Source organism: Solanum dulcamara, chromosome 6, assembly GCF_947179165.1.
Source record: "Solanum dulcamara chromosome 6, daSolDulc1.2, whole genome shotgun sequence".
Taxonomy (NCBI): domain Eukaryota; kingdom Viridiplantae; phylum Streptophyta; class Magnoliopsida; order Solanales; family Solanaceae; genus Solanum; species Solanum dulcamara.
Genome location: NC_077242.1, coordinates 74,444,687 through 74,461,296, shown reverse-complemented (window position 1 = coordinate 74,461,296; position 16,610 = coordinate 74,444,687). Strand labels below are relative to the sequence as shown.

General features: G+C 33.8%; 1 protein-coding gene across 1 annotated transcript; it reads left to right on the top strand.

The window, feature by feature from the left end:
• Positions 1–14,218: 14,218 nt before the first annotated feature.
• LOC129893075 (uncharacterized) lies at positions 14,219–16,089 on the top strand. The gene is made up of 2 exons (XM_055968567.1): positions 14,219–15,717; positions 16,014–16,089. Exon 1 carries the CDS (start codon positions 14,480–14,482, stop codon positions 15,713–15,715), a length of 1,236 nt encoding a protein of 411 aa, XP_055824542.1. The 5' UTR covers positions 14,219–14,479; the 3' UTR covers positions 15,716–15,717; positions 16,014–16,089.
• The last annotated feature ends 521 nt before the right edge of the window (positions 16,090–16,610 follow it).

Below are 16,610 nucleotides of genomic sequence, written 5' to 3'. Positions count from 1 at the left end.
ACTTAAAATGTTAATGAACTTAAACAAAAATACATAAATGCTTAGGTTAAAAATAAATAGAGTTAAAGGGTCAAAAACATATTTAAATTATCACAATTTTTTGATTTTCATATCTGAACTATTGAGAGCGTGAGTTTCATAGTTAAACTATCACCCAATAGCTAGCAAAACACACCTCGATTAATTTCTGATGACATGAGTTTTTTTGTTATTTTGCTTGGAGTTCAAATTGTGGAGAACGATTCTCTAAGATTTAGATGGTAAAAGTATATAAGAAAGATAACCTACCATAGTTGAAAAAGCTTGAATGTACATGTGATTCATACCATTTTTTCTAGGTTTAGCTTCTTCCTGAGAATTAGTTCAAAATTGTGCATATACAGCCAAGTTTCATTGCATGAAAGAGAAAGAAAGAAAGAAAGAAAGAAAGAGCATGAGAAAGAAAAATGGAACGATCCGTCATTAAAGAGCTTTGAAGCTTAAGTTTTAAAATTTGACCTTTTGTAAATGTGAATTTTTTCGAGTGAATCATATATATCAAAAGACTCAAAATATCGAGAGAAGCTCATATCTAAAATTTGGGACATTTTGAAGGAGGTTTGAGTTGGTCGGGATTGAAAAAAGAAATCAGTTCATTAAGAAAGATAAATTGTTGCAATGTATAAATATTGTATAAACGGTGTTTAAGATATATATATATATATATATATATATATACACACACATCTCTGATACATATATACATCAAATATACATGTTATGCATTGTTAGAAAAATATTGATACATTACATATTTATTTATTTTTTGAATTTTTTTTAACACCTATACAATTATATAAGAAGCACAAATTTTAAATCATTTTGGGGAGATATGAGCTGCTTTCGAATAAGAAGTGCAACTGAAAATCGCAACAAAAAAAATGAAAAAGAAGAAGAAATTGCCTCTGTATTAGCAACGTGTTATATATTTTTATGTAAGATAAATACATTTTTTATATATGTATATCATACTAGTATATAATAATATATAAAAATGTATAAATGTTGTCAAAAAAAAGTCAGATATACGTAAAGCTGTCAATATGAGCCGACTTAATCCATTCAGAGTTAGCCCACACGGATTTTGGAATTTGACAGGTAAGGCTGGGCTGGCCCATTATCTTGGCGGGATGGAATACAACAAGTCCAACCCACAACTATGTGTCTTGCGGGCTGAGCCGCGCTAGTCCAGCCCACTTTTTATATATAAAAAAACTATTTTTTATAAAAATTTTCATTTAAATTGTGATTTTATAATATTAATATAAATATCTACAAAATAATATTACATGATGTTACTATGCAAACATCTTGAGTATAACCTAACAAGAAAATGACCTTGGACATATAATTTCTGTAAAACTGAATAACTTTTGGCGTTATATCCCTCGAACCAAATGGAGATATTAGTAAGCAAATTAAACAATTAATGAATAACAATACAACTAGCTTAATTGAAATATTAACTTGTAATGTCTATATATGATAGCTTAAGTATACTTTAAGTTTGAATTACTCTTGTTATTTACTTATTATAGATGTTTCAAAAAAAAATTGACTCACATGTCCATGCAACCCGCATTGTTCAAGCCCCATGAGCCAACAGACTTATTCGGATTGGGCTAAAAAGTCTTGTTCTTAAATGAGCTTCAAATTTTTTATTCCAATCCTATCTATTAGATCACGGATTTAGCCTAGTGTAGCACATATTGACGACTCTAGATCTACATGTGTAAGTTAAAGAATTCTCATTAAATGTAAAAAGATTTTTTTTACCAAATAATTAAATATGATCATTAAGAAATAGCAAATGAACCATTTCTTAACTCTATATAAGATAAGCATGGTGTTTCATAATTTTCATAATCAAAAATACCTTTTGAAGAGATAATAACAAAACAAAACAAAAGAAGAAGATGGCACCCTCTTTGCCTTTGTTTAAAGTTGTGTTTCTTCTTGTGCTGTTTTTCATGGGCAATGCAGGTATATCATCTCTTTACTTTTTAGGCTGTTTTTACCAATCAAGAATGATAAAAGACTAAAAAAATATATTTTTAAACTTCATATATCCTTTTTCAAGTAATCACTCCATCAATTATATTGCAAACCACCAATATGAGTTGTGATGGGGTAATTCGGGATCCCATCACTTTTATTCAGAGGTATCAAGTTCGAGTCTCTAATAATAATAAAAAAATGCATGAATTTAGACAAGTTATGAAGTTAACGTCATTGAATGTGGTGAGATGGATGAGATATCTCCACCCTTAATCAGAGGTCTTAAATCGATATGAACCTTGCACAATGAGAATCTAAATTATCAAATTTATGATTCTCCTTTGTTTATTTTAGTGTTATTAATTCTTACTTTTATTTTATTATTTTTGTTATGACAGAGGCAAAAATTTGTCAAGAAGCAAGCAAAACATTCCAGGGAGCATGTGTAGAAGATGCAAAGTGTACATCTGCCTGCCAAAGTGAGGGCTTCAATTTTGGAGTGTGTGGTCCTGACTCCAAATGCTACTGCACAAAGCCATGTCCTCCTTCAATTAATTATTAATCTCCAATAACTAATACTAAAGATTTGTTTTTATTACTTTTTTTTAATATATAGATCTACCTTGATGATCAATTTGGGGAGAATAATGTATATGCAGACTTAATTATCTTTACTTTTGTGGGGTAGTGGGTTTGTTTTCATTTGACCCTCGGCTACATTATGGAATAATATTTGGGAATTTTGGTATTATATTCAACCTCCTTTTGTTATATAACCATCGTGTTTGGATCAGATTTCGCGCATATCAATTAATTTACAGTAAACATGCCATCTCTCATCACCAGCGCAAGTACTAAATAACTTTGATTATATTCTATTTCTTTATCTTTACGATAATTGTGCTTCAAGAAAAAAGAGGAAAAAGTGTGCATGATCGCAAATATAGTATTATATTTGGAACCCCTCGCCTTTGAGTGCAGTTGGCAAACAACTCATGTTGGATATTTTGTAATATATAGATGTCTTAAATTGAATATACACATTTGTTCATGAAAGAACATGAATATTATGAAAAGTCATTTATTAATGAAAGAACATGACTATTATGAAAAGTTATTTCTTAAGTCCTATAAATATAAGGAATCTCTAGAAGTAGCCTAAGAAAAAACTACAAGTATATACAAGGGCTTTGTTGTATCCTAAAGAAAATTGCTTGTATTTTCTATAAAATGTATACGAACAATATCTCTTTAAGGAAAGCTATTTCTTCACACCTCAGATCCATCTTCTTATTCAACTTTATTTCCTATTATTTTTCCAACAATCTGAAGTGATATTGCCCGTATAGGAAATACTGATTATTATAGAGAGAATTAGACGAACAGATTCAAAACTAAATTTCGGCATGGCTGTATGATTGTAACACACCACAAAAAAATTTAAGCTAAAATCGAAATCATTCTTCATATGCATATAGGTCCGAATCTGATTAATTATAATTGTATGTTATGTGTGAGATCAATTCTTAAGTGTGAGAAGTATATTGGATACGAACTAAGGATTATAAGGGACTCCTTTTATATGAAGAGTTTTATAGCTTAATACCAACCAATTAAAAGGCCTTATAGTATTCTTTCAACCGCTTTTGATTGTTTGTCAATCCAAGTTGTGTGCCAAAAGTTATGCTCATTTTTCTGAATACCACGTAGTCTGCGCGAACCATTGCTCGAAGTGAACGTCAGCCGCGCGGTTGCGTAGCAAGGGAAGTGTTATTGTTAAGGTTGCACGAAGTGCCGCGCGAACTAGCTTTCAGTTGCACGATTGCGCACGTTACTTCGGAGTTTTAAGTTTTCTTTTGTTTTCATGCTCTAGGAGGGGTGTTTTTGTCTTTCTCTCACCCCACAATCCCAAACCACAACTATTAGCTTTCCCCCAAAGCTAAAGTCAGTCAGTTTTCATTACTTCAACCCTCTCATTCACTCCTAAACTTTAATGCTCAAGAATTTTCAAGAAAGCATCAAGTTAGGGTTCTCTTTCAAGATTCTTCAGCAAGGTAAGTTCTTCTTTATAGATTTCAACCTTTCCAAACCAAACTTCTTCATCTATTCATGAATCGTTAAGAGAAATCTTAAATCTTTACCATAGGGTTAATTAAATACGTATTGATGATGTTCATGGCTTGAGTATTTGATTTGAATGTACATTCATGTCTTCGTTGAACCCTAATTTAGGATTATATTTGATTTTATTCATTGATTGAGTTTGAAATTATGAATAGTAAATGTCCGGTATGATACTGAGTCAAGTATGAGTTGAGTCTGAGAAGTCTTTTAATTATTACATTGAACATGAATATTTTGAGCACAAATGATGGTTTTGAGACAGAGTTTTAATAAGTTGGGATTGATTTTGAAAATATATTTTTCTGAAAGAACTTGATGATTTGAGCATGAGTCGAGCCCGAGTTGAATTGAAAGAGTCTTTAAGATTATAACTGTTTTGATCCTGATTTCACTATGCATTAATTATTTGAGTCGAGATTGCATGTTTTAAAGAGATTTAAGAGAGTTGATTTTTTAATTTAAATGAGTGGATTGGATTGAGTTGATTTGAAAAAAACATAATGATTGAGATGAGATTTAGTTTTGATGAGAGTCCAATGAAACTAGTCGAAAGTTTTGATTGAACTGATTGGTTTAAGTTGCATGAGCATATTGAGTTTTGAGAGTAGTATCGAGCACCGAATTGGGTGAGAGTAAAACTCAATAACTACGTAGACAGCATTGGAGAGGATTGAATGGTTAAGTTGGATGTTTCCCTTTTTATTGTCCTGACAAGATAGGACTTGATTGATTGTGGATCCAAGATTGGTTGATTCATCCTTTACCTTAGCAAGTATTGGATGGACGTGACAAAGACGTCGTTTTGTTATACATCACCTACTTATAGGTGGTGGGATTGTTGTCAGTTAAGAGAGACTCCTATAATGTGCATGAAAGTATATGACATGTTTTGAACAAGTTACATATTACTGAGCCCTTCTTAAAACATTATTATATTTTATACTTGCATATCATATTGAGTTGGGTGAGCTTCATTCTATCTTGATTACCTTTGATGTATTGTTGTTTCATTCTGCTAGATTATATGCTCGTACATTCCACGTACTGACGTCCATTTGGACCTGCATCATTTTATGATGTAGGGATAGGTATTAGAGATCATCAATAGACACTTTGTTGAAGACCTATTTCTTTCCTGATAATGGTGAGACCTCCTCGCTTTTGGAGGGATCATATTCATTTTTTCCCATTGCCTATGAGTAGTTCTTTTGAGGTAGTCATGAACCTGTCATTGACACTATCTAGATAGTAGAGATCGAGGCTCCATAGACTAGCTAGTGATGGATTTGTTTCGATGTCTTTAACTTTTGATTAGTTTTCTTTCAAACTATGTTTCTGATTAGAATGATTGAGATTGTTGATTGAATTAGCCCACTAAGATTTGTTTTTCTCTTAAACTAAGTCTTCCGTTGAATGAATGAATGTGTGATCCAGCCAAGTGGTTCGCTTGGGAGCCAGCAATGGCTTCTGAGTGTCGATTACGTCTAGGGTGTAGGCTTGGGGCGTGACAATGATGTATGCCGATTTGGTAGATCGATTGACCGAATCACGTTAAATTATTGTGCCTCTTATGATATATTTCTCGTTTATCTTCTTACTCATGGTCTTTTAAATTTTATTTTGTTAGCTTTCCCCTGACACCTGATTAACAAATTTATCATGATCTTTAGTAACTTCCTCAATGCAGTCAACAAAGCATTGGTACAGCGTATAGAAAATATTGTTGGACCAATTACTATATGGTTATTATTTGTAAGAAGGAAGATAATTGAATCGACAAAATGTGAACACTGTGATGGTGATGTGCAGGACCTTTCACATATTATTAGGGTATTCCTAAAGTCTAACCAAATATATATTAATGATATAATACTTCAAAATCCTCGCATAGTGCAACATTTATATGTTTATTTCATATAATTTTGACGGTATAAATTAATCTTTTGCACTTTTGGCTAGTAATTTAGGTGTTTGTCTTTATAGCTTAACAAAATTCTTTGCCTTTACTTTCTAGCTTGATTTATAATTTTTATTTTGATGATGCCAAAAAAAAAAAATTATGTGCAAAATAACTTGGTAGTTTTATGTTTGAATTATAGTCGACCTAATATTTGTTTGGAAGTATATTATCATATTTTTTACCATCACAAAAAGCAACAAAAAATTAAATAAAAAATAACAAAAAAAGCGACAAAAATTGAACCGATGAAAACTACTAACTTAGTTTGGATTGGGTTAGTTCCAACATTTGAAAAATCGAATTAACTTGTATCAATTGGTTTCAACATTATTTGATGGCCCAAGTTAATTGATTTGGTATTTTTTTAGTCAAAACTCAATTCAAATCGAACCGCGAACACCCCTGCCGATAAAAATGTGAAGTTCTAGACATGAGAGATTTTCTTTGTGGAATTCTTAGAAATGATCAAGAAATTGACTGCTGGGATATTCTAGTAAGATGAGACTTTCCTCTAGGTTTACCGTGGAAATATGGAGCATCAACCAAGGTGTCACGATCCGAATCCGGGCGTGATGACACTCGTCTCAACTCATCGAGATAAATTAACATAAAATCCAATGGAAAGTAAATGCGGAGGTAAATGAAATAAAATAAGGTTTAACTTAATCAAAAATAGGTAAATAATCTCAAAATCCTCCAAAAATGGTTGTCACGTATAGAAGCCACTAATACTTTACTGAAATAAGAAAGGAAGTACAATCACAATGTCTTTGTCCGTTTATAGGACTAAAACATAATAAAAGAGTAAAATGTGTTCGCTGGATGAATGTAACAGCTACTCAAACTAGTGGCCTTGGATAATAGCTAGAAGATCAAGTATGTCTGAGCTCACAACCTACACAAAGGTAGAAGCAAGGAGTGAGCACCAAACAACACGGTACTCAGCAAGAGGACAACTAAAGCTAAACAAAGCTAAATAGAATACAAGTAGTCCGGTCATCCCAACTAAACCTCCTCAAACTACAACTTGCATGAAATATCAGCCCAGTTTAATGGTTCTAATATCATATATATCACAATAGTAACAACTCACAAGTCTAAGTGAAGTCACAACAAATCAATAGTATAAATCACGGAAATAACAAAGGGGGTAAACACAGTTCACAAATGGCAAAAAATGTGCAATGCATTGCAATGAAATGTCATGTATAGTGATACATGTTTATCCTAATGAAACACATTCGCTGACTAGCAGGCCCAAACCCATATAGGGGGATTCACATGGTCCATTTATCCACCGGAACTATTTTCCTTCAGCATAAACATCAATCGCCGGAACCATTTTCCTTCAGCATAATCATTAATCGCCGAAACCATTTTTCTTCGGCATCATCATCATTTTGATTCTGTCATAGTATATCAGAACCAATGCAAATAAGCATTGTGCATGCAAGTCACAATAATAGAACGATATCAACAACAGTTCACATCTCATATCAATATAATCATTTCATAGGTCCGCAATTCATCAAAATCATCATCATATCGAGCACACCAATATAATTTATCAAATTATTATTTTATTGCCTCGATTATTCATTTTTAAGTTCAATCATAATAGTCAAATAACCCGAACCACTTTTCATTACTCCCTAACAACACAACAAGATTACAGATCCTAGAGGCTTAAACGAAGAAGTTTACTTGCCTCGAATTCAACTACAATGTCTTGCCCCGGAAGGGTACCCTAGACGTGGCCGGCACTCGAAGACCATTGCTGGTCCCCAAGTGAGCCACTTGATCCAATCACACATCCATTTATATCAATCAATCAGCAAAAAGTTTAAAATAAAGAAATAATTTAGTGGGCAACTCAAATCATCAATCTAACTCAAATGATAAAGGCCATGTGCCAACAAATCGAACTCCAATCTATGTCGTTAAATAGTTTGACAAGAATAATTTAAGAAATAAAATATTCAATCGACTCATCACTATCTAGTCTATGAAGCCTCTATCACTACTATCTAATTGGTTCCAATGACAGGTTCATGGCTACCTCAAATCAAAATGAAAAGACTAACTCGACGCAAGAATAACTTAAGTGGTATCCTCCGAATGTAGGGGAAGACTCACCATTAAGCTGAGTGTGAACAGATCCTCAATGGTGCGCCTATTAATGATCTCTTAAACCTGTTTCTGCATCATAAAATGATGCAGGTCCAAATGGACGTCAGTACATGGAATGTACGAGTATGTAATATGACAGAATGAAATAATACCGGTTCAAATATCTCAAGTCATAAAGATAAGAGATACTCAACAAGGTGTCATAAGTCTAAAGTAGGAATACGGTTTAGACAGAGACTACTTATATATAATCCAATCCGATCACATACAATCCAATTCAATTTAATCACATACCATCCAATCCAATCCAATCATATTCAATCCGATCCAATCCAATCATATACAATTCGATCCAATCCAATCGTTTACAATCCAATCACATATCATCTAATCCAATCCATCACATATCATCTAATCTAATCCAATCATATGCAATTAACTCATCTCAAGTCAAATGACTCAATTCAATAGATATGCAAATTAAAATTTAACAATGCTTTACAATTCGACTCAACTATCTACAATCACAATCAAACCAATCATATCAAGCACAATCCACTCAATTTGGAGTTTCTCTAATCGACAACCATCACCATATGAGCAAGTGACAGTACAATAAGCCGACGTTGTTGCCACGTCCGTTCATACTTTCCCAGGGTATGAACGAATCAACCAATCATGGATCAATCAATCAATCAAGTCCTATCATTTCATGGGACTCAAGTATGGACTATACTCATACCCAATTCGGTGCTCAATACTCCTCCCAAGACTCAATATGCTCATATTTATCAAGTGAGTATACTCAAAATACTCATTTAGTCTCTTAGGACTTATTTTCAATTCAACTCATTTAGTCTCATTGGACTCTTTTCAAAACTCAATCAAATCTGGCCTCATTGGACCTTCTTTCAAATCAACTCATCTCAAACCATCAAACTCTTCTCTTTAAAATTGATACAATCTCAAAATAGATGTAAAAATTATCAACTCATTTATAATCCAAATACTCATACTCAAAATAATAAATAAGAGACTTTTCAAACTCAAATCATGCTCAAACTCTTTCTACATCAAATATGAAAATAATCATTCTTTAAACTCAAAATAGTGTATAAATAGTTTATGCAAAAATGTTCACAAATCATTTATTTAAAACTCCTTCTCAAACAATCATTTATACTCATATGACTCCAATCAAATCAAATTAAGCAAATCACATATCATGTAGTCACATTGGACTCCAATCCATTTCATATCAAAACGTCATTATTAACATAACCTCTTCATCAATCATTTTCCTTAATTAAATAAACATCATTCACCTCATCATCAAACCTCATCATTCACATCATCATCAAACATCATCATCAAACATCGTCATTCACATCATTATCAAACATCTTGCTCCAAAATTCTTATTTAAGTTCTTAACCAATCCTTTCTTTTTTGAATCTATATTCCATTTATAGAAACAAAAATGACATTCTAGCTCTACCAAGGTTTCGTTTCTTTTTATGCCATTCACATTCATAACTATCCAATTCATTCTTTTTATTCCAATTAATACATATACACAAAAACCATCAATCTCAACCCCAAGACAATTATGACAAAAGAAATCTCATCTTGGGTTCATGTGAATGAATACATGAATCCATACTATCAACAAAACTCAACTCAAGAACACCATCAATACATATGAATTTATAGACAAAAATTCATTTGTGGTCCATATGTAGCTACGGTTTATGAAATAAATGTGAAAGATAATTATTCAATTATTCAAGTCATGAAATTCATCAATCAATTACTAGTATATAAAAATATTCTAGAGTTTAGGAATATTTTAAGAAAATCTTCGTAGAAGGTTCAAGCTTTTCACCATTTTCATCCAACACATCTATGGGGCATATGGAAGAACTCAATCCATATTTTAGGCTAGCCTACATACCTGGAAATGAAGAACATCTCACCAAAAATCAAAGATATGACTTGAAGATCTTGAATCCTTGAGCTTTTGAGAGGATTTTGTTGGAGATGATTTGGAAGAGAAGAGAGGATGAAGATTAGGGTTCTTTGGAGAGGCAAAAGGCTGAAAAAATTATAGTCTAAAACGTTCCAAGTTAGTGTATATATGTTTAGGAAAAATGTCCAAATTGCCCTTCATAAAAAATGTGGAAAACTGGGCAAAAATCCTGCCGGCACTATAGTGGCGCGCCGCGCCACTGCAGCGCCAGGCCTGAAATTCCTGCAGTTATAGTCCATGCCTGAAATTCCTGCAGTACTAGTTTGTAGTAAAATGGTCATAACTTTTGACTCCGAAATCCAAAAATTGTAATCTTGGTGGAGTTGGAAAGAAGACTCAAAGAAATTTAATTTGATAGGTCATGGTCCACCCAGTTCATTATATTCAAATAGATATGGTCGTTGGAAGTTGACCCTTATACTAACTCATCCGAAAACTTAATCGATTGGAATTCTTTGGACTCGACTTGGTGTTAGAGATCTCTTATGACCTAAAACACATATAATACACTTCAAATATTTAGGAATTGATCCTAACTCATATATAAAATTACAAATCATCGAGTTCGATCCTACACGCACAAGAAGAACGATTCGAGTCTTGGCAAAAAAAAATCCGGGGTGTTACATACAATTACTTCATAACTTGTGCCTTGCTCTTACATCGTCTCTCTGAATCGAAAAAATCTAATCAAATATAAATTTCCAATAAGAATACGAGTTCAACGACACCCAAATCATCAATTTAAAAACTGAGCCAAAATATACCAAAAAACTCAATTTCAAAAACGAAAGGTAAATCTGAATTTTTTTACATGACAACGTTCTTTGAAGCATTTAATCGTAAACCTCAAGTTCTTGAAAATCCCCCAATTTCTTCAATTCAAAATCACTTATTAAAGGTGAAAATCATGATATAATCCACGGGTATTGAAGATTTTAGTTAGAAATTACGTACCCAATCCTCAAAATGTGAAAATACCCTTTCGAAAAAGCCTATCCTGAGATCAAAGGTCCAAAAAAGGAGAAAAATAGGATAAATAACCATTTTGGGAAATTTATTTAACTAGCATCAAACTACTCACTGCGAATGCGGACCCAGTGCCACGAATGCGGAGTATAACCCAAACTGACCTTCGCGAATGCGGGGGATGTGCCGCGAACGCAAAGGTGTCCCTCTGTGCCTTCCACGAAAGTGCCACTCCCTCCACGAATGCGGAGGTCATCAAAGTAACCCCTCACAAACGCAGGCATGAAGGCACGAACAAGAAGGTTAAGGGGCCTGAGACAGATGAAAGCAACCACACACAAGCACAAAGTCTCGGATTGGACCCTCGAGATTCGTTCAGAACCCCATGCACAAAACTCATGTATACTATCCTACTAAATTTGATTTTTTGGTCTCGATGAAACTATCGGAATTCAAATTTGATGTATCCTTAATCCGGAATCCGATTAGTTGCAATGAAATTAATTTTAAGCCTCAAAATACCACATCAAGCTCGGACCTCTAAAAATTCAACCAAGACCATTCCTAAGCCTAAAAGTATACCCCGAATCCAATGGAGTCATCAGAATTCTAATCCGAGCACCAGAACTCCGAATGTTGACCTAAGTCAAATCTTAGTTCAAAATAACTCTAACTTCCAACTTATGACCTCAAATCTCCGATACAACTCGAATTTCTGAAACCATGACTCTCCTAGATCAAATTTCACATTCCGAAGCTGATGGGACTGGCGAAATTTATTCCAAGATCCATAGCTCTGGTTGGTCCCAAATACCACTATTGAACAACTTAAGCCTCTAAAACTCAAAAACTTCAAAAACTCATTTTTTTCGAGGAATTTCTGATACCAACACCAAACATTGATAAGAAAATGACTCGGGACAATTATCGGGATGGATAAAATTATTATTTTACAAAAAATTCTAAAAATAACCTTCAGGATCATTATGCAAGGATCTAAAGTTAGCCCCAAAAATGAGAAATAAAGAATTAGAAATGAATCTTGAAAATTGAATCTCAAAATATGAGTCCTAAAGATTATTAGTTGACAAAAATTGATTTGTTACTTTGCCTGGAGCTCAAATTGTGGTGAAATTATGTAAGAATTGAGTGTTAAAGCTCATATTAGAAAGATAACCTACCATAGTTGTAAGCTTGAAGATATATATGTGTATTGTACTGGTATATATGTGTATATAATAATATATAAAAGTGTATAAATATTATCATAAAAAATATTAGATAGATATCGCTCGAATCAAATAGAGATATTAATAAGCAAATTAAACAGTCAATGAGTAACAATATAACTAGCTAAATTGAAATATTAATTTGTAATATTTATATATGATAGCTTAAGTATACTTTAAATTTGAATTACTCTTGTTATTTACTTATTATAGCTGTTTTAAAATAAAATCGGCTCAGATGCCCGCGCTACCCACATTGTTCAAGCCCCATGAGCCAATAGGCTTATTCGGATTGGGCTAAAAAGTTTTGTTCTTAAATGGACTTCAAATATTTTATTCTAATCCTATCAGATCACGGATTTAGCTGAATCTAGCACATATTGACGACTCTAGATCTACGTGTGTAAGTGAAAGAAATCTCATTTAATGTAAAAAGATTTCTTAACCAAATAATTAAATATAATCTCATTCAGAAATAACAAGTGAACCATTTCTTAACTCTATATAAGATAAGCATAGTGTTTCATCATTTTCATAATAAAAAATACCTTTTGAAGAGATAGTAACGTAACAAAACAAAACAAAAAAAGAAGATGGCAGCCTCTGTCTTTGTTTAAAGTTGTGTTTCTTCTTGTGCTGTTTTTCATAGGCAATGCAGGTATATCATCTCTTTAAACTTTTTAGGTTTTCTTTACCAATCAAGAATGATAAGAGACAAAAAAATAAATTTTTAAATTTCAAATATCCTTTTTCAAGTAATCACTCAATCAATTATATTGCAAATCACCAACATGAGTTGTGATTGGATTATTCGGGATCCCATCACCTTTATTCAGAGGTATCAAGTTCGAGCCTCTAATAATAATTAAAAAAACGCATGAATTTAGATTTAATTGAGTTCCATTGTAGATACGAAATACTTGTGGGCCGAAAAGCAAAAATAAAATAAAATTACATCACAAATCAAAACTAGTTGAGACAAGTTATGAACTTAACGTCACTGAATATGGTGGGATGAATGCGATCTCTTCACCTTCAATAAGAGGTCTTGAATCTATATGAACCTTACGGAACGAGAATCTGAATTAATCAAATTTATCATTCTCCTTTGTCTATTTAGTGTTATTAATTCTTGCTTTTATTTTATTATTTTTGTTATGACAGAGGCAAAAATTTGTCAAGAAGCAAGTAAAACATTCCAGGGAGCATGTGTAGAAGATGCAAAGTGTACAACTGCCTGCCAAAGTGAGGGCTTCAATTTTGGAGAGTGTGGTCCTGACTCTAAATGCTACCGCACAAAGCCATGTCCTCCTTCAATTAATTATTAATCTCCAATAACCAATACTAAAGATTTTTTTTAATTTTTTTAAAAATAGATCTATTTTGATGATCAATTTAGGGAGAATAGCGTGTACGCAAACTTAATTATTCAGCTTACTTTTGTGGGATAGAGACTTTGTTTTCGTTTGACCCTCGACTACAATTATGGAATAATATTTGAGAATTTATATTATATTCAACTTCTTTTTGTTATATAATCGTTGTGTTTGGGATCGAAATTCGCGCATCTCAATTAATTTACAGTATACATGCTATTTCTCATCACTAGCGCAAGTACTAATTAACTTTGATTATAGACATAGACAAATAGACCGAATTATCTTCCTTCTTACATATAATAACCACATGGTTGGTCTAACAATATTTTCTATACGTTGTACCAATGTTTTGTTTGAATTGGAGAAATTTAATTACTATACTGACCATGACAAAGTTGTCCTAGGAATCTCCAAAATCAAATTAGAATAAACTTGTGTTTGACATAGATATGTCGATAAAATCAGAGGTTTTAACAATATTGTTACATCAATGTTATTATGATTAGAAAACATGACAAACAAACAATGTATTTACCAAAGATAGCACATTTCCCATCTTGTTTTGGTATATAAACATCTCATTTCATGTTATTGTTGGTGAAGAAATAGTGACTAAAAAAATATGGCTGCACTAGAAATCTTGTCAACTTTTTTGGTTGTTGTTCTTGTTGTTGGTGCTAATTTTTATGTGTGTTCTGCATCTCGTTATGTTTCAGCTCCTCTTTCTGTGTCTCCTTCACCCTTGTTTGGTCAAATGCCACCCTTAAAGAGGCCTCTAGTCCCAGCGCGTGTAGCACCATCCAAGCTACCTTCAACTCCCACCTTCCCTATACCTTTTCCAAGAAAAAATCCTCCGCCCTCACCTCTCATTCCAGGCTTACCTATACCATTAGTGCCTCCATTTCCAGGATCGCCTAGTTCTCCATCCTCTCCTCTAATTCCAGGGTTGCCTATACCATCACTGCCTCTATTTCCAAGAACTAGTCCATCATCCCCGCCTCTAGTTCCAAGCTTACCTATACCATTAGTGCCTCCATTTCCAAGATTGCCTAGTCCTCCATCCTCTCCTCTGATTCCGGGCTTGCCTATACCATCACTCCCTCCATTTCCAAGCACTAGTCCATCATCCCCGCCTCTAGTTCCAGGCTTCCCTGTACCATTAGTGCCTCCATTTCCAGGATCTCCTAGTTCTCCATCCTCGCCTTCAATTCCAGGCTTGCCAATACCATCACTCCCTCCATTTCCAAGCACCAGTCCATCATCCCCTCCTATAGTTCCAGGCTTCCCTGTACCATCCGTGCCTGTATTTCCAGGATCTCCTAGTTCTCATTCCTCGGCTTTAATTCCAGGCTTGCCTATACCATCACTCCCTCCATTTCCAAGCACTAGTCCATCGTCCCCGCCTCTAGTTCCAGGCTTCCCTATACCATCCGTGCCTGTATTTCCAGGATCTCCTAGTTCTCCATCCCCGCCTTTAATTCCAGGCTTGCCTATACCATTACTACATCCATTTCCAAGAACTAGTCCATCGTCCCCGCCTCTAGTTCCAGGCTTCCCTATACCATCCGTGCCTGAATTTCCAGGATCTCCTAGTTCTTCATCCCCGCCTTTAATTCCAGGCTTGCCTATACCATTACTACCTCCATTTCCAAGAACTAGTCCATCGTCCCCGCCTCTAGTTCCAGGCTTCCCTATACCATCACTACCTCCATTTCCAAGCACTAGTCCCTCTTCTCCACCTCTATTTCCAGGCTTCCCTATGCCATCCATGCCTCCATTTCCAGCCACTAGTTCACCATCCCCGCCTTTCAGTCCATTCTTCCCTGTACCATCTATGCCTCCAATCACCTTTATTTAGAGGTATCGAGTTCGACCCTCTGATATTAGAAAAAACATGTTAATCTAGATTTAACTGATTTTCATTGTAGATACGAAACATCGGTGAGCCGGAAATCAAAAAAAAAGTATATCACAAATAAAAACTAGTTGAGATACATTATGAACTTAACGTTACTGAATATGGTGGGATAGATGAGATCTATAGAGAATATGAAGCTTACGCTGAGGAAATCTGAATTAATCAAATTTATCATTCTCCTTTGTTAATTTTAATGTTATTAATTCTTACTTTTATTTTATTATTTTGGTTATGACAGAGGCAAATTTGTCGAGAAGCAAGCAAAACATTCCAGGGAGCATGTGTAGAGGATGCAAAGTGTACAACTGCCTGCCAAAGTGAGGGCTTCAATTTTGGAGTGTGTGGTCCTGACTCCAAATGCTACTGCACAAAGACATGTCCTCCTCCAATTAATTATTAATCTACAATAACCAATAATAAAGATTTGTTTTTTATTACTTTTCTTAATAGATCTACTTTGAAGATCAATTTGGGGAGAATAGTGTCTAGGCGGACTTAATTATCCTTACTTTTGTGGGGTAATGAATTTATTTTTATTTGACCCTCGGCAACATTATGGAATAATATTTGGGAATTTTGGTATTATATTAAATATTGTTTTGTTATATAATTGTCGTGTTTGAATCAAATCTCGCCCATCTCAATTAATTTACAGTATACATCATGTTATGTCTCATGACTAGTGCATAAATTTGATTATATTCTATCTCCTTATATTTATGATAATTACGTTTTAAGAAAAAAGGAAAAAAAGTGTGCACGATCACAAATATATTTGGAGCCCCTCGCTTTTGAGTGCAGCCGACAACGACAATCCAAAGATAGACAAATAGAC